This window comes from Scyliorhinus torazame, chromosome 10, assembly GCF_047496885.1.
Source record: "Scyliorhinus torazame isolate Kashiwa2021f chromosome 10, sScyTor2.1, whole genome shotgun sequence".
Classification (NCBI taxonomy): Eukaryota; Metazoa; Chordata; class Chondrichthyes; order Carcharhiniformes; family Scyliorhinidae; genus Scyliorhinus; species Scyliorhinus torazame.
Genome location: NC_092716.1, coordinates 112,892,622 through 112,916,644, shown reverse-complemented (window position 1 = coordinate 112,916,644; position 24,023 = coordinate 112,892,622). Strand labels below are relative to the sequence as shown.

General features: G+C 47.5%; 1 protein-coding gene across 10 annotated transcripts in view; it reads left to right on the top strand.

Annotated features, from left to right (window-relative positions):
- Window positions 1-24,023, top strand: part of cnot1 (CCR4-NOT transcription complex, subunit 1) — a 277,488-nt gene that overhangs the window by 70,065 nt on the left and 183,400 nt on the right. For all 10 annotated transcript variants that reach the window (XM_072518616.1, XM_072518624.1, XM_072518622.1 and 7 more), the window contains 2 exons: window positions 22,422-22,490; window positions 22,608-22,662. In XM_072518616.1, the coding sequence (XP_072374717.1) occupies window positions 22,422-22,490; window positions 22,608-22,662 (124 nt within the window). The remainder of the gene's footprint in view (window positions 1-22,421; window positions 22,491-22,607; window positions 22,663-24,023) is intronic.

The following is a 24,023-nucleotide window of genomic DNA, read 5'->3' as shown; positions in this document are numbered from 1 at the left end:
AATAATTTATGGAATCCGCTTCCACCACCTTTTCAGGTAGAATGTTCCAGATCCTGACAACTCTGAATACGAACATAAGAACTAGGAGCAGGAGTAGGCCATCTGGCCCCTCGAGCCAGTCCGCCATTCAATGAGATCATGGCTGATCTTTTGTGGACTCAGCTGCACTTTCCGGCCCTTTTTCCCTTTATTCTTCAAAAAACTATCTATCTTTATCTTAAAAACATTTAATGATTAGAAGATTGGGGGGCCTGTTCATTGACTGGACGTTTGCGAGCTTAGGGGCGCTGGAGGAGAAGTTTGGGCTACCCCCGGGAAACGCTTTCAGGTACATGCAGGTGAGGGAATTTCCGCTACTCCCGGCACAGGGGGTTCAAGATAGGGTGATTTCGGCGTTATGGGTTGGAGAGGGCAAGGTGTCGGCGATATACCAGGAAATGAAAGAAGAGGGGGAGGCTTTGGTAGAGGAGCTGAAGGATAAATGGGAGGAGGAGTTGGGGGAGGAGATTGAGGAGGGGCTATGGGCTGATGCCCTAAGTAGAGTTAATTCCTCTTCCTCGTGTGCCAGGCTTAGCCTGATACAATTTAAGGTGGTTCATAGAGCGCATATGACGGGGGCGAGGCTGAGTAGGTTCTTTGGGGTGGAGGACAGATGTGGGAGGTGCTCAGAAAGTCCGGTGAACCATGTCCATATGTTTTGGCCATGCCTGGCACTGGAGGGGAGTGGCGGGAATAATATCCAAGGTGGTGAAAGCCCGGGTCAAGCCAAGCTGGGGGCTAGCAATATTTGGAGCAGTTGAGTAAGAAAACACATGAATGATCCGGAAACTGACATGTACGGGATGAATCCAATGTACAAAGTTTTGTATCTTATTGACTTGCCATGTTCATGTCTTGCCGTGCGAGTTCTCTTTCTTTTTGTTACCGGGGGGGGGGGTTTGTAAGGTGGAAAATATTGTTGAAAAATTCTTAATAAAAACATATTTAAAAAAAAAAACATTTAATGAAGGAGCCTCAACTGCTTCGCTGGGCAAGGGATTCCATAAGACATAGGAGCGGAAGTAAGGCCATTCGGCCCATCGTGTCCACTCCACCATTCAATCGTGGCTGATTTCAACTCCATTTACCCGCTCTCTCTCCGTAGCCCTTAATTCCTCGAGAAATCAAGAATTTATCAACTTCTGTCTTAAAGCCACTCAACGTCCCGGCCTCCACCGCCCTCTGTGGCAATGAATTCCACAGACCCACCACTCTGGCTGAAGAAATTTCTCCTCATCTCTGTTCTAAAGTGACTCCCTTTTATTCTAAGGCTGTGCCCCCGGGTCCTAGTCTCCCCTGCTAATGGAAACAACTTCCCTACATCCACCCTATCTAAGCCATTCATTATCTTGTAAGTTTCTATTAGATCTCCCCTCAACCTCCTAAACTCCAATGAATATAATCCCAGGATCCTCAGACGCTCATCGTATGTTAGGCCTACCATTCCTGGGATCATCCGTGTGAATCTCCGCTGGACCCGCTCCAGTGCCAGTATGTCCTTCCTGAGGTGTGGGGCCCAAAATTGCGCACAGTATTCTAAATGGGGCCTAACTAGTGCTTTATAAAGCTTCAGAAGTACATCCCTGCTTTTATATTCCAAGCCTCTTGAGATAAATGACAACATTGCATTTGCTTTCTTAATTACGGACTCAACCTGCAAGTTTACCTTTAGAGAATCCTGGACTAGGACTCCCAAGTCCCTTTGCACTTCAGCATAATGAATTTTGTCACCGTTTAGAAAATAGTCCATGCTAAATAGTCTATTCTTTTTTCCAAAGTGCAAGACCTTGCACTTGCCCACGTTGAATTTCATCAGCCATTTCTTGGACCACTCTCCTAAACTGTCTAAATCTTTCTGCAGCCTCCCCACCTCCTCAATACTACCTGCCCCTCCACCTATCTTTGTATCATCGGCAAACTTAGCCAGAATGCCCCCAGTCCCGTCATCTAGATCGTTAATATATAAAGAGAACAGCTGTGGCCCCAACACTGAACCCTGCGGGACACCACTCGTCACCGGTTGCCATTCCGAAAAAGAACCTTTTATCCCAACTCTCTGCCTTCTGCCTGACAGCCAATCGTCAATCCATGTTAGTACCTTGCTCGAATACCATGGGCCCTTATTTTACTCCGCAGTGTCCCGTGAGGCACCTGATCAAAGGCCTTTTGGAAATCAAGATAGATAACATCCATTGGCTCTCCTTTGTCTAACATATTTGTTGTCTCTTCAAAGAACTCTAACAGGTTTGTCAGGCACGACCTCCCCTTACTAAATCCATGCTGACTTGTCTTAATTCGACCCTGCACTTCGAAGAATTTAGAAATCTCATCCTTAACGATGGATTCTAGAATCTTGCCAGCAACCGAGGTTCGGCTAATTGGCCTATAATTTTCCATCTTTTTTCTTGTTCCCTTCTTAAACAGGGGGGTTACAACAGCGATTTTCCAATCCTCTGGGACTTTCCCTGATTCCAGTGACTTTTGAAAGATCATAACTAACGCCTCCGCTATTTCTTCAGCTATCTCCTTTAGAACTCCAGGATGTAGCCCATCTGGGCCCGGAGATTTATCAATTTTTAGACCTCTTAGTTTCTCTAGCACTTTCTCCTTTGTGATGGCTACCGTATTCAACTCTGCCCCCTGACTCTCCTGAATTGTTGGGATATTACTCATGTCTTCCACTGTGAAGACTGATGCAAAGTACTTATTTAGTTCCTCAGCTATTTCCTTGTCTCCCATCACTAGATTACCAGCGTCATTTTGGAGCGGCCCAATGTCTACTTTTGCCTCCCGTTTGTTTTTAATGTATTTAAAGAAACTTTTACTATCATTCCTAATGTTACTGGCTAGCCTACCTTCATATTTGATCCTCTCTTTCCTTATTTCTCTCTTTGTTATCCTCTGTTTGTTTTTGTAGCCTTCCCAATCTTCTGACTTCCCACTACTCTTTGCCACATTATAGGCTTTCTCTTTTGCTTTAATGCTTTCTCTAACTTCCTTTGTCAGCCATGGCTGCCTAATCCCCCTCTGATAACCTTTCTTTTCTTTGGGATGAACCTCTGTACTGTGTCCTCAATTACTCCCAGAAACTCCTGCCATTGCTGTTCTCCATGTCTTTCCCACTAGGCTCTGCTCCCAGTCGATGTTCGTCAGTTCCTCCCTCATGCCCCTGTAGTTACCTTTATTTAACTGTAACACCTTTACATCTGATTCTACCTTCTTTCTTTCAAATTGCAGATTGAATTCTACCATATTATGATCACTGCCTCCTAAGTGTTCCCTTACTTTAAGATCTTTAATCAAGTCTGGCTCATTACATAACACTAAGTCCAGAATAGCCTGTTCCCTCGTGGGCTCCATCACAAGCTGTTCCAAAAAGCCCTCCTGTAAGCATTCAATGAATTCCCTTTCCTTGGGTCCACTGGCAGCATTATTTACTCAGTCCACCTGCATATTGAAGTCCCCCATGATCACTGTGACCTTGCCTTTCTGACATGCACTTTCTATTTCGTGGTGCATTTTGTGCCCCTGGTCCGGACCACTGTTAGGAGGCCTGTACATAACTCTCATTATAGTTTTTTTGCCTTTGTGGTTCCTCAACTCTACCCACATAGACTCCACATCATCTGACCCTATGTCGTTTAGTGCTCTTGATTTAATTTCATTCCTAATTAACAAGGCAACCCCGCCCCCTCTGCCCACCTCTCTCTCTCTTTTCGATAGGTTGTGAATCCCTGGATGTTTAAATGCCAGTCCTGAACCCCCTGCAACCACGTCTCTGTGATGCCTACCACATCATACCTGCCAGTCACAATCTGGGCCACAAGCTCATCTACCTTGTTCCGTACACTGCGCGCATTTAAATATAGCACCTTTAATTCTCTATTGGCCGTCCCTTTTTGTTTTCTTAGTGTGGTGGACCTTGGTTTACTGAGCCTTTCCATACACTGTGTCATATTTTGTGGGATTGGGACTATCGTAACCTCTCCTGAGTTCTGTCTTTTCGTGCTTTTTTGTATTCCTAAGCAGCTACGCTTCCCACTGATTACTTCACCTCTTGGTTCCCTGACTTTCCCTTCCCCTCCCAATCTCTAGTTTAAAGTCCTATTGACCACCCTATTTACTCTTTTCGCCAGAACACTGGTCCCAGCTCGGTTCAGGTGGAGACCATCCCAACGGTATAGGTCCCCCCCGTCCCAAAACTGATGCCAGTGTCCCATGAAAAAGAACCCCTCTTTCCGCCACGTGTTAACTTCCCTTATTCTTGCCTCCCTATGCCAATTTGCACGTGGCTCGGGCAGTAATCCGGAGATTATGACCCTTGAGGACCTGTTTTTTAATTTGAATCCTAGCTCTTTATAATCTCTAAACGGGTCCTCTTTCCTAGACTTGCCTATGTTGTTGGTACCAACATGGACCACAACAACTGGATCCTCCCACTCCAGCATCCTTTCAAGCTGGTCAGAGATGTCCCGCACCCTAGCACCGGGCAGGCAACATACCATGCGGGACTCTTTATCCTGCTCACAAAGGATACTATCTATCCCCCTGATAATAGAATCCCCTACAACTTGCCTATTTACTCCCCCCCCCCCCCCCCCCCCCCCCCCCTTGAATGGCCTGCTGAACCATGGTGCCTTGGTCAGCTGACTCATCCTTCCTGCAGCCCTGTTCGCCATCCACACAGGGAGCAAGTGCCTCATACCTGTTGGACAGGGTTAAGGGCTGAGGCTCCTGAGTTCCTGACTGCTGGTTCCCTTTACCTGCCTGACTTGCAGTCACACCCTGCTGTCCCTGGCCACTGGCAGGATTTAAACTACTTACTCTGACAGGTGTGACTGCCTACTGAAACAGTGTCCAGGTAAGTCTCCCCCTCCCGGATGTGCCTCAGTGTTTGAAGCTCAGACTCCAGCTCCTCAACTCTTGAGCCGGAGCTCTTCGAGCAGCCAACACTTACTGCAGATGTGGTCGCTGCAGCTCTCAATGGGATCTGCCAGCTCCCACATCAAGCAGCTCAAGCACATCACCTGACCCTTTGGGTGAAGAAGTTCCTCCTAAGCTCAGTCCTAAATCTACTTACCCCTTATTTTGCAGCTATGTCCCCTTGTTCTGCTTTCACCCGTCAGTGGAAACAACCTGCCCGCATCTATCCTACCTATTCACTTCATAATTTTATATGATTCTATAAGATCCCCCCGGCATCCTTCTAAATTCCAACGAGTACAGTCCCAGTCTACTCAACCTCTCCTCGTAATCCAACCCCTTCAGCTCTGGGATTAACCTAGTGAATCTCCTCTGCACACTCTCCAGCGCCAGTACGTTCTTTCTCAGGTAAGGAGACCAAAACTGAACACAATATTCCAGGTGTGGCCTCACTAATACCTTATACAGTTGCAGCATAACCTCCCTAGTCATAAACTCCATCCCTCTCGCAATGAAGGACAAAACTCCATTCGCCTTCTGAATCACCTGTTGCCCCTGTAAACCAACTTTTTGCGACTCATGCACTAGGACATCCAGGTCCATCTGCACAGCAACATGTTTTAATATTTTATCATTTAAATAATCCCTTTTGCTGTTTTTCCTGCCAAAATGGATAACCTCACATTTGTCAACATTGTATTCCATCTGCCAGACCCTAGCCCATTCATTTAACATATCCAAATCCCTCTGCAGACTTCCGGTATCCTCTCCACTTTTTGCTTTACCACTCATCTTAGTGTTGTCTGCAAACTTGGGCACATTGCACATGGTCCCCAACTTTAAATCATCTATGTAAATTGTGAACAATTGTGGGCCCAACACTGATCCCTGAGGGGCACCACTAGCTACTGATTGCCAACTATGGAAACACCCATTAATCCCCACTCTTTAACCAATCCTCTATCCATGCTACCATTTTACCCTTAATGCCATGCATCTTTATCTTATGCAGCAACCTTTTGTGTGGCACCTTGTCAAAAGCTTTCTGGAAATCCAGATATACCATGTCCATTGGCTCCCCGTTATCTACCGCACTGGTAATGTCCTCAACAAATTCCACTAAATTAGTTAGGCACGACCTGCCCTTTATGAACCCATGCGGCCTCTGCCCAACGGGACAATTTCCATCCAGATGCCTCGCTATTTCTTCCTTGATAGATTTCAGCATCTTCCCTACTACCGAAGTTAAGCTAACTGGCCTATAATCACCCACTTTCTGCCTACCTCCTTTTTTAAACAGTGGTGTCACGTTCGCTAATTTCAAATCCGCTGGGACCACCCCAGAGTCTAGTGAATTTTGGTAAATTATCACTAGTGCATTTGCAATTTCCCTAGCCATCTCTTTTAGCACTCTGGGATGCATTCCATCAGGGCCAGGAGACTTGTCTACCTTTAGCCCCATTAGCTTGCCCATCACTACCTCCTTATTGATAACAATCTTCTCAAGGTCCTCACCTGTCATAGCCTCATTTCCATCAGTTATTTGTGTCTTCCACTGTGAAGACCGACCCAAAAAACCTGTTCAGTTCCTCAGCCATTTCCTCATCTCCCATTATTAAATCTCCTTTCTCATCCTCTAAAGGACCAATATTTACCTTAGCCACTCTTTTTTGTTTTATATATTTGTAGAAACTTTTACCATCTGTTTTTTATATTCTGAGCAAGTTTACTCATGATCTATCTTCCTCTTTATAGCTTTTTTAGTAGCTTTCTGTTGCACCCCTAAAGATTTCCCAGTCCTCTAGTCTCCCACTAATCTTTGCCACTTTGTATGCTTTTTCCTTCAATTTGATACACTCCCTTATTTCCTTAGATATCCACGGTTGATTTTCCCTCTTTCTACCGTCCTTCCTTTTAGTTGGTATAAACCTTTGCTGAGCACTGAAAAACTGCTTGGAAGGTTCTCCACTGTTTCTCAACTGTTTCACCACAAAGTCTTTGCTCCCAGTCTACCTTAGCTAGCTCTTCTCTCATCCCATTGTAATCTCCTTTGTTTAAGCACAAAACATTAGTGTTTGATTTTACCTTCTCGCCCTCCATCTGTATTTTAATTCCAATATATTGTGATCGCTCCTTCTGAGAGGATCTCTAACTGAGATCATTAATCAATCCTGTCTCATTGCACAGGGCCAGATCTAGGACCGCTTGTTCCCTCGTAGGTTCCATTACATACTGTTCTCGGAAACTATCGCGCATACATTCTATAAACCTCTGCTCAAGGTTGCCTTGACCGACCTGGTTAAATCAATCGACATGTAGATTAAAATCCCCCATGATAACTGCTGTACCATTTCTACATGCATCAGTTATTTCTTTGTTTATTGCCTGCCCCACGATAATGTTACTATTTGGTGGCCTATAGACTACTCCTATCAGTGACCTTTTCACCTTACTATTCCTGATTTCCACCCAAATGGATTCAACCTTATCCTCCATAGCACCGATGTCATCCCTTACTATTGCCCGGATGTCATCCTTAAACAACAGAGCTACACCACCTCCCTTACCATCCACTCTGTCCTTCCGAATACTTTGATATCATTGGATATTTAACTCCCAGTCGTGACATCCTTTAATCATGTTTCAGTAATGGCCGCTAAATCATAGTCATTCATGATGATTTGCGTCATCAACTCATTTACCTTATTCCGAATACTACGAGATTTCAGGTAAAGTACACTTATATTGGCTTTTATACCTCTCTTTTGAATCTTGGAACAACTTGATCAACACCCTCTCAAGTTATTTTTCCTCTTAACTTTTCTCCTAATTTTCCTTGTCGTTGAACCCATATCTTCATGTAACAACCTGCCGCGTTGCTTTCCATTTATGTTTTTACTTCCCGTTTTATTCCTTTTAGTATTACTGGGCCTATTCACTGAGTTCCCCTCTGTCACTGTACCTTGTACTGTCGCCCTTTTTGATTTTTGACTGTGGCTTCTCTGCCTTACACTTTCCCCCCTGCCTTTTGTTTCTGTCCCTGTTTTACTCCCTTCCGACTTCCTGCATCGGTTCCCACCCCCCCTGCCACATTAGTTTAAACACTCCCCAACTGCTCTAGCATCAGTTCCAGTCCTGCCCAGGTGTAACCCGTCCAGTTTGCACAGGTCCCACCTCCCCCATAACCGGTCCCAATGCCCCAGGAATCGGAACCCCTCCCCCTGCCACCATCCCTTCAGCCACGTATTCATCCTATATCCTGTCATTTCTACTCTGACTAGCACGTGGCTCCGGTAGTAATCCTGAGATCACTACCTTCGAGGTCTGATTTCTTAACTTCCTTCCTAGCTCCCTGTATTCTGCTTTTAGGACCTCATCCCTTTTTTTTGTACCGATGTGTACCACGACCACTGGCTGTTCACCCTCCCCCTCCAGAATGTCCTGTACCCGCTCTGAGACGTGCTTGACCCTGGCACCAGGGAGGCAACATACCATCCTGGAGTCTTGTTTGTGGCCACAGAAATGCCGGTCTATTCCCCTTACAATTGAATCCCTTATAACTATTGCACTGTCACACTTATCATCCCTCCCCTCTGCAGCAGAACCAACCATGGTGCCACGAGTTTGGCTGTTGCTGTTTTCCCCTGAGAGGCCATTCCCCTCAACTGTATCCAAAGTGGTATATCTGTTCTGAAGGGGAATGGCCACAGGAGATTCCTGCACTACCTGCCTCGCTCTCTTGCTCTTTCTGGTGGTCACCCATTCCCTTCCTGTCTGTGGAGTCTGAGCATGCGGTGTGACCACCTCTCTACTTGCTATCCACGATGCTCTCCGACTCGCGGATGCTCCACAGTGTCTCCAGCCGGCACTCCCGCTCTGAAACTCGAGCTTCCAGGATCTGTAACGGGAGACATTTCCTGCACACATGCTGACCCTGGAGACTGGTACTGTCCGTAGCTTGCCACATGGAGCAAGAGGAGCAGACCACGCCTTGGAGCTGTCCTGCCATGATTTATTCCTTTAAATTAAACTTTAGAAATTAAACTTGAGAAAGATGTTTTTGTGTCGGATTATATACAATCTCCTGTATACTATTTAATTAGCTTTATCCCTGAGTATTTATCTTGCTTGATCTGACAAATTAAATAGCTATTTAATTGAAATTAAAGTAAGTTATTTAATTAAAATTTAAAAAAGTTATTTAGGTTTAGCTCACTGGGCTAAATCGCTGGCTTTTAAAGCAGACCAAGGCAGGCCAGCAGCACGGTTCAATTCCCGTACCAGCCTCCCCGAACAGGCGTCGGAATGTGGCGACTAGGGGCTTTTCACAGTAATTTCATTGAAGCCTACTCGTGACAATAAGCAATTTTCATTTCATTTCAAATCAACTTAAAAATAGTAATTTAAATCAAATTAAAACTAGTAACTCCACAAATATTCAAATTTAGCCCAGTCTGACTTAATAGGAATAATAGCCACTTAGTAGTCTAGAACTTAAGTATTGCTGAAAAGAAGAAACATGCTGTCAAAGCTTTTTAATCTTGCACTTATCAGGACAGATGTAATAATGCCAAAGGGAACAATAATGTATACTGCATGGGAAAAGGATTGCTGATTGGTTGACAAGTCAGCTCTCATGGATAGAGACATGTCATAGCGAATGTACAGGTCCCTACATATGAATAGCAACCATAAGTGAGCCACATTACAAACCCGACTGATCATCTTAAATTGGTGGTAAGCGTAATTCTTTGCACACTTGATTGCTGAATCTCATCTCATGTTGGATATTATGGGCGTGTTTCTCCAGAAACATTTGTGGAGAGTTTTTCAGGGAGTTTCCTGCGGCACTACTGGTGAGTTCCCCACCACTATCCAGTGACAATTGATCACTTTTTGGGGCCCTGGGGAGTTTCTCACCGGTTTAGCCTACACTTAGAATTGTTTTCAGCACTGAGCTGAGCTCTGAGATCGGGCCGCCATTGTTTAATCGTTTTCTAATCTTTATTCGTGTCACAAGTAGTCTTACATTAACACTGAAAATCCCCTAGTCGCCACACTCCTGCACCTGTTCGGGTACACAGAGAATTCAGAAGATCCAATTCACCTATCAAGCACGTCTTTTGGGACATTTGGAGGAAATCGGAGCACCCAGAGGAAACCCACGCAGACACCGAGAACGTGCAGACTCCGCACAGACAGTGGCCCAAGCCGGGAATCGAACCTGGGTCCCTGGTGCTGTGAAGCAGCCGTGCTAACCACTGTTACTGTGCTGCCCTGAAAGGCAGTGGCAGTGCCAAGGTGCCAGCTGGGCAGTGCCAAGGTGCCTGTGTTCCAGGGGGTGGGCCAGGGAGCCACCCTGCACTATCTCTGACCACCCAGGAACCTCCGCTAGTCTGGGAGATCCCCCCCCAGGTGCCATTCAGCCTGATCCATGTTTGTGTGGACCAGTGCTGAATGACGCTGGGCTGTGGCCTTGCTGGTGAGGCCAGTAGATCCCGGGAGGCTGGTGTATATCGGGTAAGTTCTCCTGAAGTCTGTTTTATACTGACTTTGGCGCGCGCTCTTTGGTACTGCCCGTATTTGGCGAAAACCTGACTGCTCTCTCGGAAGAGTGTTCCAAAGACTGACAATCCTCAGAAAAAAATTCTCCTCATCTCCGTCTTAAATGGGGGACCCTTTATTTTTAAACTGTCCCCTTGTTCTAATCTGTCCCACAAAGGGAAACACCCTTTCATATCCACCCTTTCAAGTCCCCTCAGAATCTTACATGTTTTTAATAAGATCACTTCTCATTCTTCTAAACTCCAATGGATATAGGTGGCCTGCCCACCCTTCCTCAAGGTAACCCCCACCCCCATTGTAGGTATCAGCCAAGTGAGCAAAATCAGGAATGGTAAGAAGCTACATGTATTCAGATGCAGAGATCTGTCCTCTGGAGGCAAAAGAAATATGTCCAAACATTGCATCTTTCTTCAATAAGCAAAAGCATGGGGAACAATAGCTCCCAGGTACATTCGCCATGGCAAAATCTCAACCAATCAGAGCCAACTCGGCACCCTTTTTCTCATTCAGTATAAATTGTTCCCTTTGAAATTTTGCGTTGTGTCTGTCCCAATGCGTACAAGATGAAAAGCTTTGACAGAACATAAGCAGCATGGTAGCACAAGTGGATAGCACTGTGGCTTCACAGCGCCAGGGTCCCAAGTTCGATTCCCTGCTGGGTCACTGTCTGTGCGGAGTCTGCACGTTCTCCCCGTGTGTGCGTGGGTTTCCTCCGGGTGCTCCGGTTTCCTCCCACAGTCCAAAGACATGCAGGTTAGGTGGATTGGCCATGGTAAATTGCCCTTAGTGAACAAAAAATTTAGGAGGGGTTATTGAGTTACGGGGATAGAGTGGAAGTGAGGGCTTAAGTGGGTCGGTGCAGACTCGATGGGCCAAATGGCCTCCTTCTGCACTGTATGTTCTATGTAATGTCTCTTTTTCAGCTGTACTCCACTCTGAATAAAAGTCTTCTCATTTCTTCCTCAAAATCTTTTCCATTGATTCTGAATCTGTGACCTCTAGTATTTGATCCACTCGTGAGGGGAATGTTTTTGCTCTATTCATGGGAATGTCCTATCATCTTGGAAACCTCTATTGGGTCACCTCTTTCCACCTCTGTTCCGAGAAGAATCCTAATTTTTTCCAACTTTTCATAACTGACGTTCCTTGGTAAACCTTAGTGCCTCTTCCAATACCTTTACATCTTTCCTGGATGACTGTGATTCATGGATTTCTAACATGATGGCACTGCTTTGATATTCAATTCCTCTATTTATACCCATGTCATGAATATTATTACTTACCAGCTTATCACTTTTCTTGCCTGCTTTAAGGGTTGTCATATGGAAAACAAGGTCTCTCTCTGCTCTTCTACATTTTTCTAAATTGTGCTATTGGAGTATACAAACTTTTTGTGTTAATCCTCAAAGTGCATTCCTTCATACTTATCCACAATGAGTTTCATCTGCCATGAATTTCATCTGCCATGCATTTACCCATTTTAGCATACTGTCCGTCATCCTGACTAACATCCTCTAATGTACCAAGTTTTGTATCAGTGACAGATTTGATAAAGCTGCTCCCAACACCAGAATCTTGGATTTTTATAAAAATTGCCACGGGTGATAGACCAAAATCCACCCTTGGGAACACCACAGCAGACCGACCTTTTCCCTCAAAGGAAAATGTCTAGTTTGTATCTGAATAACTGTGAATGCATCCCAATGTTATCTTACTGCTTCACCCGACAATGATCTTTTCCAATTTACCTGGGCTGGGTCTGTTTTTAAATTGCTGAAATGAGCTCTTCCTTAGTTGAGCATTTTTATCTTGCATCTGTTTTCTTTCCATGATTACTTAAAACCAATTATGTTATGGCCCCTGTTAGCTAGCATTGATTTTGTCAATCAGCATTGATTTTATCAATGTTCTTTCTAAGTTGTAGTATATAAATTGCATATTAAGAGTTTACATCCTCAATAAATGTCATGTGTCACATTGAATTTGAGGCAGTTCATCAGATACTATGCATTTTCATTGTTAATTATTCAGTGGTATATTTCAGGTTAATTTTTCTGAATACTTTTTAATTCTTCCACTGGATGTGAGTATCCTTGAGAAGGAGTTGGTGAATAGTAAGGTTGTTCTGTATTCTTTACTATTTCTGTATTTCATTTTTGGTTTTGCCTCTTTACCTAAAGGTCATAGAAGCATAGAATTCCTATAATGCAGAGGAGGCCATTGAGTCTGCACTATGTTAAAGAGCACCATACCTAGGCCCCAAAGCTATCCCGTAACTCCATAACCCCACCTAATCTGCACAATTTTGGATGCTAAGGGGCAATTTAGCATAATTTTGCTATCCAGATTTGCATATCTTTACACAAGCAGTGGGAGAAAGGCTGGAATTGAACCCGGGTCCCTGGTGCTGTGAGGCAGTAGTGCTAGCCCTGTCATGGGCAGACAGCTGTCCAAACGTTATGCCTAACTGGCCCTACATATGTGATTCTGGACATTATACCTGAGCCCACTCTTGTTTCTGTTAGTCTGCTACACATGGGCAGTTATTTCCTTAATGGTCAGCAGTGGGATCTCTGAATTGAATTCCCTGCTCTCAATTCCTTTTGACCGGCTTTCACTCTGGTTGAGATGACCTAACTTAACAGAGACCAGCTCTTGCAATGGGGACCTTTCTGATTTGTGAGGATCAAGACAGAAATAATGGAATATTTACTTACTAGCTATTGAGGGAGGTTTGAATTTGTAAATGCCTGACTGAACTGCACATCTAGCAGGGTAAGAAATGTACTTTTTTTTTTTAAAGAGCTAACTGTTTCTTCCTGCTCTCTAATCAATGAATGCTGTCTGGAATGGCATATTGGATTTTAAAAAATCTTTGTTTCTCTAGTGCCAGCTTCTATTTCATCGAGCCCATCTCAACCTTTTCACTGTAGAGTTTTTTTTCGTTGCAGAGTTTTAAAAGGAGAATCCTTGTTCTACGTCTCTCAACTCTGTTTTTGGCATGCCCAGTCCCCCATTCAATACATTTTTTTTAAAACACAATTTTATTGAGGTATTCTTGGTATTGTAAACAGTAACAATATAGATTAGTGTGCCAATATCAATTACAAGTTGCTCTCTCGCAAATAGACCTGCCTATTCTTCCCCCAGCTCTACAGTATTCTACCCCCCCCCCCCCCCCCACCAAACTTGCCATGTCCGGCAGCCATACTTCAGTCTTTGGGGACTTTGAGTCCCTACAGGCCAACAGGATTCGTCGCCGGGCTATCAGGAAAGCAAAGGCCACAACGTCGGCCTTTATCCCGTCCTGGACTCCCGGGTCCTCCGACACCCCAAAAATCGCCACCTCTGGACTCATCGCCAACCTTGTTTTCAGTACCCGGGACATGACGTCCGCAAATCCCTGCCAGTACCCCCTGAGCTTTGGGCACGCCCAGAACATGTGGACATGGTCCGCTGGTCCTCCCGCACATCTGGCACACTTGTCCTCCAACCCAAAGAATTTACTCACCCGGGCCACCGTCATGTGGGCCCGGTGAACTACCTTGAACTGAATCAGGCCGCGCGTGGCACATGTTGCGGTTGCATTTACCCCCCTCAGAGTGTCTGCCCATACGCCTCCCTCCAACTCCCCACCAAGCACCTCCTCCCACTTGAGTTTCAGTTCCTCGGGCCCTGTGTCCTCCGCTCCCATAAGCTCCTCCTAAATATCCAAGACTCTCCCCTCTCCTACCTCTCCCCTGGAAACTACCCTGTCCTGAATCCCCCTTGGTGGAAGGCGTGGAAAGAACGGGACCGGTCTACGTACGAAATCCTGCACCTGCAAGTACCGAAAGTCATTTCCCCTTGCCAGCCCGAACTTCTCCTCCAGCGCCCTCATGCTCCTTCCCACCCCCACCCCCATTCAATACATTTGATTAGAGTAATAATACTGTAGCTACTGTTCAGCAAACTGAAAAAGCTAAGTGAAGACAAAAATCATGAGTGGGCGGTGGTTGTAAGCCAGTAAGCAATGTGCCAAATGGTTAAAAGCTTGACTTCTGAAAACTCTGAATATTCGCATTGGCTAAGATTGGATTGGATTAGATTTTGTTTATTGTCATGTGTACCAAGGTACAGTGAAAAGTATTTTTCTGCGAGCAGCTCAACAGATCACTAAGTACATGAAAAGGAAATAAAAGAAAATACATAATAGGGCAACACAAGGTACACAGTGTAACTACATAACACTGGCATCGGGTGAAGCATTCAGGGGTGTAGTGTTAATGAGGTCAGTCCATAAGAGGTTCGTTTAGGAGTCTGGTAACAGCTGGGCTCTGGTTTCTTGAAGGAAATGAAAAGGTCATTTAATATCGTATGGAAGACCAGCCGGTTGATGTATCATGGAAAGTAGGACTTAAAAATGACCGTAAAGCCAAAATGTCTTCAATATATTTAGTATAACCGCTCACCTATGTGCAGGCAGCTGTAGATGAAAAGCGAGGAAAGTGTCAAGCATTTGAAGTGTGTTTCTAGTATTAGATCCTTAAAGTACTTCAACAAAATGCACCAGTATTCTCATGTACAAGGGCTAAGTATGAAGGTGGAATTGAAGGCAAAGATGCAGTTTATGAAAGTGATGGAGAACTTGCTCTCCCAAAAGACGTTGAAAGCTGGGTCAGTTGCAATTTTTCAAAATTGAGACAAAATGTGTGGACAAATGGAGCTGAGTAAACGTCAGTCTGAATCCAACATTGGCAGGATGGGTACAAGGGTCTAAATTGCCCGCTTCTATTCCTACGTATCTCTGAATGCAGCATTTTAGGTGAACATCTTGATAGAAAAGATGGATGACCATGGAAGTTGCTGTTTAGATCATAAGAAATAGGAACATGAGTATGCCATTTGGCCCTTTTGAGTCTGCTGTGCCATTCAAGCACATCACGGTTGATCTAATTGAAGCCGTAACTCCACTTTTGTCACCTTTAATCTTCAACTCCCTTGTCAACCTTTAATATATTCAGGACTCGACCTCCACTGTTTTCTGGGAAAGAGGATTCCAAAGAATAACAATCCTCTGAAAGAATATATCCCTCCCCATCTTAGCCTTAAATGAGACATCCATATTTTGAAACCGTCTCCCATCATTCGAGTTTCCTTCACGAGGGGAAATATCTTTTCAACATCTACTCTGTCAAGCCCCCTCAAATCTTCTGTTTCAACAAGATCACCTTGAATTTTTCAAGACGCCAATGAATATATGCTCAACTTGCTCAGCCTTTTCTTAAGACAAACCCTTCATCCCAGGAATATAGCTATCAAATCTCCTCCCAACACTTCCTTCTCCAGGGAAAACAGTCCCAAACCCTCAATTCTACATACATAACTGAAGCCCCTCATCCCTGGAACCATTCCCTCATTAATCATTTCTGCTTCCTCTCTAATACCTTCACATTCTAGGGGCTGGTTTAGCACAGGGCTAAATCGCTGGCTTTTAAAGCAGACCAAGGCAGGCCAGCAGCACCGTTCAATTCCTGTACCAGCCTCCCCAAACAGGCGGTGGAATGTGACGACTAGGGGCTTTTCACAGTAACTTCACTTGAAGCCTACTTGTGACAAGCGATTTTCACTTTCATTTTTTTCATTACATTCTTCCTAAGGTTTGGTGCCCAGAACCAGACACAATACTCAGTTGAGGACAAACCAGAGGTGTTTTTTGTTAATATAAATTTAAAGTGCCCAATTCTTTTTTTTTTTTTCAATTAAAGAACAATTTAGAATGGCCAATCTACCTAGCCTGCACATCTTTGGGTTCTGGGAGTGAGATCCACACAGGCATGGGGACAATGTGCAAACTCCACACAGACAGTGACCGGGGCCAGGATCGAACCCAGGTCCTCGGCTCCATCAGGGTGCAGTGCTAACCACTCTGCTGCCCGAGCCAGTGTTTAACATAACTACTTTGCTTTTGTTCTGTATGCCCCTATGATGAAGCCCAGGACGCCTTCACTGTTTTTTTTTTTTTAAATGTTTATTCAAAATTTTTGAACAAAAATTTTCAACCATTTAAACCCCCCCACCCCCCACAACAAAAAAGAAAAGAGAAGTAACAACAAAACATAAACATATCAATCCAACATAATACAGACCTTGTACAATGAGTTCCTCCTGCACATATTGACTTTCTCATGTTTGTGTTTCCCTTTTCAAGTGCCCCGAGGAAAACCCCCTTCCCCGCCCACCCATATCTCTCTCTTCCCCCCCCCCCCCGGTTGCTGCTGCTGACCAACCTCCATCTAACGCTCCGCGAGATAGTCTAGGAACGGTTGCCACCGCCTGAAGAACCCCTGCGCAGACCCTTTCAAGGCAAACTTTATCCTCTCCAGCTTGATGAACCCTGCCGAGTCATTTATCCAGGCTTCCACACTGGGGGGCTTCGCATCCTTCCATAATAGCAAGATCCTCCGCCGGGCTACCAGGGACGCAAAGGCCAGGATACCGGTCTCTTTGGCCTCCTGCATGCCCGGCTCGTCCGTCACCTCAAATAGTGCCAGCCCCCAACTTGGCTTGACCTGGACTTTCACCACCTTAGACATAGTCCTCGCGACACCCCTCCAGAACCCATCCAGTGCCGGGCACGACCAGAACATATGGGCGTGATTCGCCGGGCTTCCTGAGCACCTCCCACATCTGTCCTCCACCCCAAAGAACCTGCTCAGCCTCGCCCCTGTCGTATGCGCTCTGTGAATAACCTTAAACTGTATCATGCTAAGCCTGGCACACGAGGAAGAGGAATTAACCCTACTCAGGGCATCAGCACACAGACCCTCTTCAATCTCCTTCCCCAACTCCTCCTCCCATTTGTCCTTCAGCTCCTCCACCAAAGCCTCCTCCTCCTCTTTCATCTCCTGATATTTCGCCGAAACCTTGCCCTCTCCAACCCATACACCCAAAATCACCCTGTCCTGAATCCCCTGTGCCGGGAGCAATGGGAATTCCCTCACCTGCTGCCTCACAAACTCCCTCACCTGCATGTACCTGAACGCATTTCCTGGGGGTATCCCAAACTTCTCCAGCGCCCCTAGGCTCGCAAACGTCCCATCTATAAACAGGTCTCCCATCCTCCTGATCCCTGCCCGATGCCAGCTCTGAAACCCCCCGTCCATCCTTCCTGGGACAACCCGATGGTTATCTCTGATCGGGGACCACACCGAGGCTCCCATCGCACCCCTGTGTCGTCTCCACTGCCCCCAGATCTTTTGCGTTGCCGCCACCACCGGACCCGTGGTGTACCTTGTCGGCGAGAACGGCAGCGGTGCCGTCACCAGCGCCCTCAGGCTCGTTCCTTTGCAGGACGCCATCTCCAACCTCTTCCATGCCGCCCCCTCTCCCTCCATCACACACTTACGGGTCATCGCCACGTTGGCTGCCCAATAGTAGCCACCCAGATTCGGCAACGCCAGCCCTCCTCTGTCCCTACTACGCTCCAGAAACCCCCTCCTTACCCTCGGGGTCTTGTTTGCTCACACAAAACCCATGATGCTCCTGCCTACCCTCTTAAAAAAGGCCTTGGTGATCATAATAGGAAGGCACTGGAACACAAAAAGAAACCTCGGGAGGACCATCATTTTAATCGACTACCCTGCCCGCTAGCGAGAGTGGCAACATATCCCATCGTTTGAAGTCCTCCTCCATCTGCTCCACCAGCCTCGTCAAATTAAGTTTGTGCAGGGCCCCCCAACTCCTAGCTACCTGGATCCCCAAGTACCGAAAGCTCCTTTCCGCCCTCCTCAACGGTAGGTCGTCTATCCTTCTTCCCTGGTCCCCTGGATGCACCACGAAGAGCTCACTTTTCCCTACATTGAGCTTATAGCCCGAGAAGTCCCCAAACTCCCTTAGGATCTGCATGACCTCCACCATCCCCTCCACTGGATCTGTCACATACAGCAACAGGTCGTCCGCATACAGCGACACCCGATGTTCCTCTCCCCCTCGGACCCCCCCCCCCCCCCTCCATTTCCTGGACTCCCTTAATGCCATGGCCAAAGGCTCAATTGCTAATGCAAACAACAGGGGGGACGGGGCACCCCTGCCACGTCCCTCGATACAGCCGAAAATACTCCGACCTCCGCCGATTCAGAACCACACTCGCCACCGGGGCTCTATATAGGAGCTTAACCCAACTGATAAACCCCTACCCAAACCTCCGTAACACTTCCCAGAGATACTCCCACTTTACTCGGTCAAAGGCCTTCCCCGCGTCCATAGCTGCCACTGTCTCCGCTTCTCCCTCCACCGATGGCATCATTATCATGTTTAGGAGCCTCCGCATATTGGTATTTAGCTGCCTGCCCTTTACAAATCCCGCCTGGTCCTCGTGAGTCACACCCGGGACACAGTCCTCAATCCTCGTAGCCAACATTTTTGCCAGCAACTTAGCATCTACGTTGAGGAGCGAGATCGGCCTATACGACCCACATTGCAGTGGGTCCTTATCCCGCTTCAGGATCAAAGAAATCATCGCCCCGGACATTGTCGGGGGCAGCGTCCCCCCCCTCCCTTGCCTCATTGAAAGTCCTTACCAGCAACGGGTCTGCATACTTCCTGTAAAACTCAACCGGGAACCCATCTGGTCCCGGGACCTTCCCCGCCTGCATGCTCCCCAGTCCTTTAATCAGCTCCTCCAACCCAATTGGCGCCCCCAAACCAGTCACCTCCTGCTCCTCCACCCTCGGGAACCTCAGTTGATCCAGAAATCGTCGCATCCCCTCTTCCCCCGCTGGGGGCTGAGATCTGTACAGCTCCTCATAAAAGGCCTTAAATGCCTCATTTACTTTCACCGCACCGTAGTTCCCCTGCCATCCTTGACTCCACCTATCTCCCTCGCTGCCATCCTCTTACGGAGCTGATGTGCCAGCATCCAGCTCGCCTTCTCCCCATACTCGTACGTCGCCCCCTGTGCTTTCCTCCACTGTGCCTCTGCCTTCCCTGTGGTCAACAGGTCGAATTCCGTCTGGAGACTTTGCCTCTCCCTAAGTAGTCCCTCTTCAGGGGCCTCTGCATATATCCTGTCCACCCTTACAATCTCCCCCACTAACCTCTCCCTTTCCCTGCCCTCTCTCTTCTCCCTGTGAGCCCTGATGGAGATTAACTCCTCCCTGACCACCGCCTTCAGCGCCTCCCATACTACCCCCACCTGCACCTCCCCGTTGTCGTTGGCCTCCAAATACCTTTCAATGCACCCCCGAACCCTCCTGCACACCACCTCATCTGCCAGTAATCCCACATCCAAACGCCACAGCGGGCGTTGGTCCCTCTCCTCTCCCAACTCCAGTTCCACCCAGTGCGGGGCATCGTCTGAGATGGCTTGGCCGAATACTCCGTTCCCTCCACTTTCGGGATCAGCGCCCTGCTCAGAACAAAAAAATCTATCCGGGAGTAGGCTTTGTGTACGTGGGGAAAAAAAGAAAATTCCCTGGCCAGGGTCCCAGCAAATCTCCATGGATCCACTCCCCCCATCTGGTCCAGAAACCCCCTAAGCGCCTTGGCCGCAGCCGGCCTCTTCCCCGTCCTAGATCTGGAACGATCTAATGCTGGGTCCAACACCGTGTTGAAATCCCGTGCCCCCATTATCAAGCTTCCTACCTCCAGGTCCGGAATGCGCCCCAACATATGCTTCATAAATCCAGCATCGTCCCAGTTCGGGGCGTAGGCGTTTACCAAAATCACCCACTCCCCCTGCAGCCTACCGCTTACCATCACGTATCGACCTCCATTGTTCACTACTATATTCTTGGCCTCAAACGACACCCGCTTCCCCACCAGTATTGCCACCCCTCTATTCTTCGCATCCAGCCCCGAATGGAATACCTGTCCTACCCATCCATTTCTTAACCTGACCTGGTCTGCCACCTTCAAATGTGTCTCCTGAAGCATGACCACGTCTGCCTTCAGTGCCTTTAAGTGCCCGAACACTCGGGCCCTCTTAACCGGCCCATTCCGGCCACTCATATTCCACGTTATCAGCCGGATTGGGGGGCTCCCCCCCCCCGCCGACTAGCCATCTCCTTTTCTAGGCCTGTCCCGTGCCCGCACCCTCCAGTCCCCCAGACGGGGGACCCTCGCCCCGACCACCTCTTCTGTTTTCAGTTCCCCCTCGGCCAATACAGCAGCAACCCTATTTCTCTCTTCCCCCCCCCCCCTCCCCCTCCCGGATCTATATCTAGCTCTTTTGCTCCCCCCCATAACACTCCTGTAATTCAGCTGACCCCGGCTTCCCCCGCCTTCCCGTTGCCCCCCCCCCCCCAATCTCCTCCTCCCCAGCAATCGGTGTGCACTCCTCCACCCCCCCCACCCCCGCCCGCTCCGTCCTTCCCTAACGAGGGAAAAAGCCCGTGCTTTCCAGAGCCAGCCCCGCCCCCTCTGGCGCAGCTCCTGTTGCGGCCTTATCCCAATTCCCCCATCCCCGGGCCTCTCCTCCCTACAGCACCGGCGCCCACATTCCCTCACAGTCTCCCCATCAGATCTCTTCCCCCATCCCCATCCATCGCCCAACCCGTGGAACATTCCTTACGCATAGTTAAAACCCTGTATGCAACCGACATCCCCCCCACAACCACAGGCCCTCAGTTTGAGTCCAACTTTTCAGTTTGTATAAAGGTCCACACCTCTTCAGGCGTTTCAAAGTAGTGGTGTTGATCCTGAAATGTGACCCACAATCGCGCTGGCTGCAGCATTCCGAATCTCACCCCCTTCCAATGCAGCACCGCCTTGGCCCGATTAAAACCAGCTCTCTTCTTTGCCACCTCCGTACTCCAGTCCTGATAGATTCGGATCACCGCATTCTCCCACCTGCTGCTCCGCTCTTTCTTGGCCCATCTCAGGACACACTCTCTGTCCACGAAACGATGAAACCTCACCACTACCGCTCTTGGCGGCTCGTTGGCCTTGGGTCTCCTCGCCATGACCCGATGAGCCCCATCTAGCTCCAGGGGACTCGGAGAGGCCTCCGCACTCATCAGCGAATGGAGCATCGTGCTCACATATGCCCCGGCATCGGCCCCCTCCACCCCTTCAGGGAGACCCAGAATCCGAAGATTCTTCCTCCTTGACCTGTTCTCCAGGTCCTCGAATCTTTCGGCCCACCTCTTGTGCAGCGCCTCGTGCGCCTCCATCTTCACCGCCAGCCCCAAAATTTTGTCCTCGTTCTCAGTGGCTTTTTCCCCGCACCTCTCGGATCTCTACCCCATGGGCCTTCTGGGTCTCCTTTAGCCCCTCGATCGCTGTCAGCAGTGGCGCCAGCACCTCTTTCTTAAGCTCCTCCACGCAACGCCTGAGAAACTCCTGCTGCTCCGGCCCCCATGCCGCTCGATCTCTGCTCCCTGCCATCTTGTTTTTTCTCCCTCGCTTCTTTCGCTGCTCCAAAACCGCTTTTTTGACCGCTCCACTTCTTGTCCACTCCATATACTATGGAAGGGGGACCTTGCTCTCACCTTCCCACACGGGAAGTCGTCGAAAAATTTCCGTTGGGGCTCCTCTGGAGAGCCCAATAGTCCGTTCTAGTGGGAGCTGCCGAAGTGTGCGGCTTAGCTCCGCATCGCCGCAACCGGAAGTCCACGCCTTCACTGTTAACTAAGTTTGAGAGCGAAAAGGAAGCTTCTTGATAAATTGGCTGTTTATAAGTTGTCAAAAAATGAACAACAATGAGTGCCTGTAGCTGGAAAAAGCTAGAAATATAGAGTTCATATTTTAGATGTAACTTTTCTGGCGAATGGTTCTCCTGCATCTCCTGACAGGTTGATCCTTCTTCCTCTTTCATCTGCTGACTCTGCAATTTTCATCAACTTGTGTTTTTATATTGCATTTCCCACATGTGCGATTTTGATTTGTCTAATTAATTCTACTTCTCTCTTCAGAGTCTGAAACCTTCACCCTATCTGTTTACTCAGCTTAGTAAAGTGCTCAAGTTAAGCAAGGTCCAAGAGGTAAGAGCACGTGATGTGTGATAAAACTGTAATTGTTTCAATAGACATCCTTGCATATTGCTTCTAATTTACACTCAACACATTTGCGTTGTGACATCATGCACCTTTGTGTTTCAGGTCATCTTTGGCCTTGCATTGCTGAATTCTTCTAGCTCAGATCTGCGGGGGTTTGGTGAGTGACTAAACTTGATTATGTAACACATTTTCAACCTGTGTTGTGCTGTGAAATTAGACTATCTGAATAATACACTTGATTGGATTGGCGTGCTGTCTACGCCGCAGGCATTGGCTTGAATACAGTCCAGACTAATAGGAGGTAGGTTCTTTACCCAGAGAGTAGTGGGGGCATGGAATGCACTGCCTGTGGAAGTAGTTGAGTCGGAAACATTAGGGACCTTCAAGCAGCTGTACATGGATTACGGGAAAATGATATAGTGTAGATTTATTTGTTCTTAAGGGCAGCACGGTAGCATTGTGGATAGCACAATTGCTTCACAGATCCATGGTCCCAGGTTCGATTCCGGCTTGGGTCATTGTCTGTGCGGAGTCTGCACGTCTCCCCCGTGTCTGCGTGGGTTTCCTCCGGGTGCTCCGGTTTCCTCCCACAGTCCAAAGATGTGCGGGTTAGGTGAATTGGCTAATGATAAATTGCCCTTAATGTCCAAATTGCCCTTGGTGTTGGGTGGAGGTGTTGAGTTTGGGTAGGGTGCTCTTTCCAAGAGCTGGTGCAGACTCAAAGGGCCGAATGGCCTCCTTCTGCACTGTAAATTCAATGATAATCTATGATTAATCTAGGACAAAGGTTCGGCACAACATCGTGGGCCGGAGGGCCTGTTCTGTGCTGTATTTTCTATGTTCTATGTTCTATGATAAGAGTAGTTCTCCCTCTTGTCCTCTCCTTTTGTGTAGAACCTTCGTTAGGCCACACTTGGAGTATCGTGTTCAATTCTGGTCACCACACTACCAGAAGGATGTGGAGGTTTTAGAGAGGGTGCAGATGTTGCCTGGTATGGAGGGAATTAGCAATGAGGAGTGGTTGAATAAACTCTGTTTGTTCTCACTGGAACGAAGAAGGTTGAGGGGCGACCTGATACAGGTCTACAAAATTATGAGGGGCATAGACAGAATGGATAGTCAGAGACTTTTCCCCAGGGTAGAGGGGTCAATTACTAGGGGGGCATAGGTTTAAGGTGCGAGGGGCAGGGTTTAGAGGAGATGTGCGAGGCAAGTTTTTTTTACACCGAGGGTAGTGGGTGCCTGGAACTCGCTGCCGGAGGAGGTGGTGGAAGCAGGGACGATAGTGACGTTTGAGGGACATCTTGACAAATACATGAATAGGAAGGGAATAAAGGGATACGGACCCAGGAAGTGTAGAAGATTGTAGTTTAGCCGGGGCAACATGGTCGTCGCAGGCTTGGAGGGCCAAAGGGTCTGTTCCTGTGCTTTTCTTTGTTCATTGTTCTTTTGGCTATTATAGTTCAAAATGAAATATTAGCTTCAAACCTAATTCTTAGTGCGGTGATACCAGCACAA